The sequence below is a fragment of the Trypanosoma equiperdum genome (genome assembly GCF_001457755.1).
Source record: "Trypanosoma equiperdum strain OVI genome assembly, contig: ctg_1613, whole genome shotgun sequence".
NCBI classification, from domain to species: Eukaryota; Euglenozoa; class Kinetoplastea; order Trypanosomatida; family Trypanosomatidae; genus Trypanosoma; species Trypanosoma equiperdum.
In genome coordinates, this window is record NW_027123631.1 from 50,078 (window position 1) to 51,530 (window position 1,453).

Here is a 1,453-nt window from a genome sequence, read left to right on the forward strand (position 1 = left end):
CAGCGCGTTAATGTGAATGCAAGTTTACAGCAGAGGACGGTGGGACGAGTTGAATCCACCCCATAATTGCTTCCATCGCCGTATGCTCGCTTAATCTCCCACTGGTCATGCTGAGGCGGAAACAACTTTAATGGCTTCTCTTTTGGGTTGCCTTATTATTTTTACCCAATCCATTTATTGATACCGTCGTCTGTTGCAAACTTTTTTGTGCGTCTTTCTTTCCTTCTTTTACTATTCGTCGTTTGTGTCTGACATGATTTACAAGGGCACAACTCAACCACAGAAGGAGTAACCGACACGTCCGTACGTCTCGTCCCAACGTACATAAAGGGGGGAAGAAGGTAAGGGAGTGGATCTGGACACAGCGGCAAAGCAGTTGAGCAATTACAGCCTCTGAAGCAAGGTAAATAAAAAGAAAGAAAAAGTATCAACAAAAAAGGGGGAACTATTTCCCTGCTTTCACGTTCTTTTTTCTTTTTATTGAAGTCTACACACGCGTGATTGTTGCGCGAACATATTTGCTCACGTGAGCCATTACTACTGTTGTTATTTACTTACAAGTTATATTTATATTTACAGGATCGGATGCACCCGTTCTACACTATACGTTACCCACCGTCAAAAGGCTCCAATGAAAGCCAGCCAATATTAGTGACAGACACGGCGATAGAGCCACTATTCTTCTGTATTGTGTACTCTATCGAGTTTCAGTGCCCCGTGCAGACAACAGAATCCCGCACGGCAAATTCGCGCTCCAGTAGTTTCCCCTTCGGTGGCAGGGCCAGTGGCGGCGGAGGCAAAAGGGAAGCGAATGAGTTGCATGTGTGTCCCGTGGAAAACACAAGCAAACTTCTGGGGAATGTAACGTATGTGTCGTGCCTCGATCACAACCCGACTCTTCTTGCCTCTTTGCAGACGGCAGTTGATGCAGCTCGCGCCATTCCTATTCCGGAGGACGAGCAGAAAGTGCCGCTTCAGCTATGTGTGCGGCTGCTGCATAAACAAACTCGGTGGCTGTGGGAAGAGTCACGGCCTCTCGTCGAATGGACGTTTAAGATTGTCAAAACGCGGGGGCTCAGCTACGCAGCGGTTCCGGAAGCCTCCAGTGGCGCGAGTGCACGCAATACAAATGTCGAATTTGTGCATGCAAGTGGTCCTGCACAAATTAGAGAAGTTCTCCAATTCATACTCAAGCATAGCTACGAGGCCATTGATCTCAACACCTTTTCAGACTTTAAGTCAGGGGAGTTGGTATTTGAAGTATTTGTGGATCAGGCACGATGATTGTCATAATGACGGTGTGGAAACCATATGAACGGTTACGTTAAAACTCGTGGCCAGAGGATCGCAGAGGGCCCCGTGTGTTGCCCATATTTGATGCTCCTTATCGACCGTCGTGTACAGTCGTTCACCTTTTAAGTTGTCTCTTGCCTTTTTATGGTCCCCCCCCCCC

General features: G+C 47.6%; 1 protein-coding gene across 1 annotated transcript; it reads left to right on the top strand.

Annotated features, from left to right (window-relative positions):
* Positions 1-585: 585 nt before the first annotated feature.
* On the top strand, positions 586-1,284 carry TEOVI_000467600 (uncharacterized protein; the record flags this gene model as incomplete). The annotated part of the gene is made up of 1 exon (XM_067222350.1): positions 586-1,284. One exon carries the CDS (start codon positions 586-588, stop codon positions 1,282-1,284), a length of 699 nt encoding a protein of 232 aa, XP_067078451.1.
* Positions 1,285-1,453: the final 169 nt, after the last annotated feature.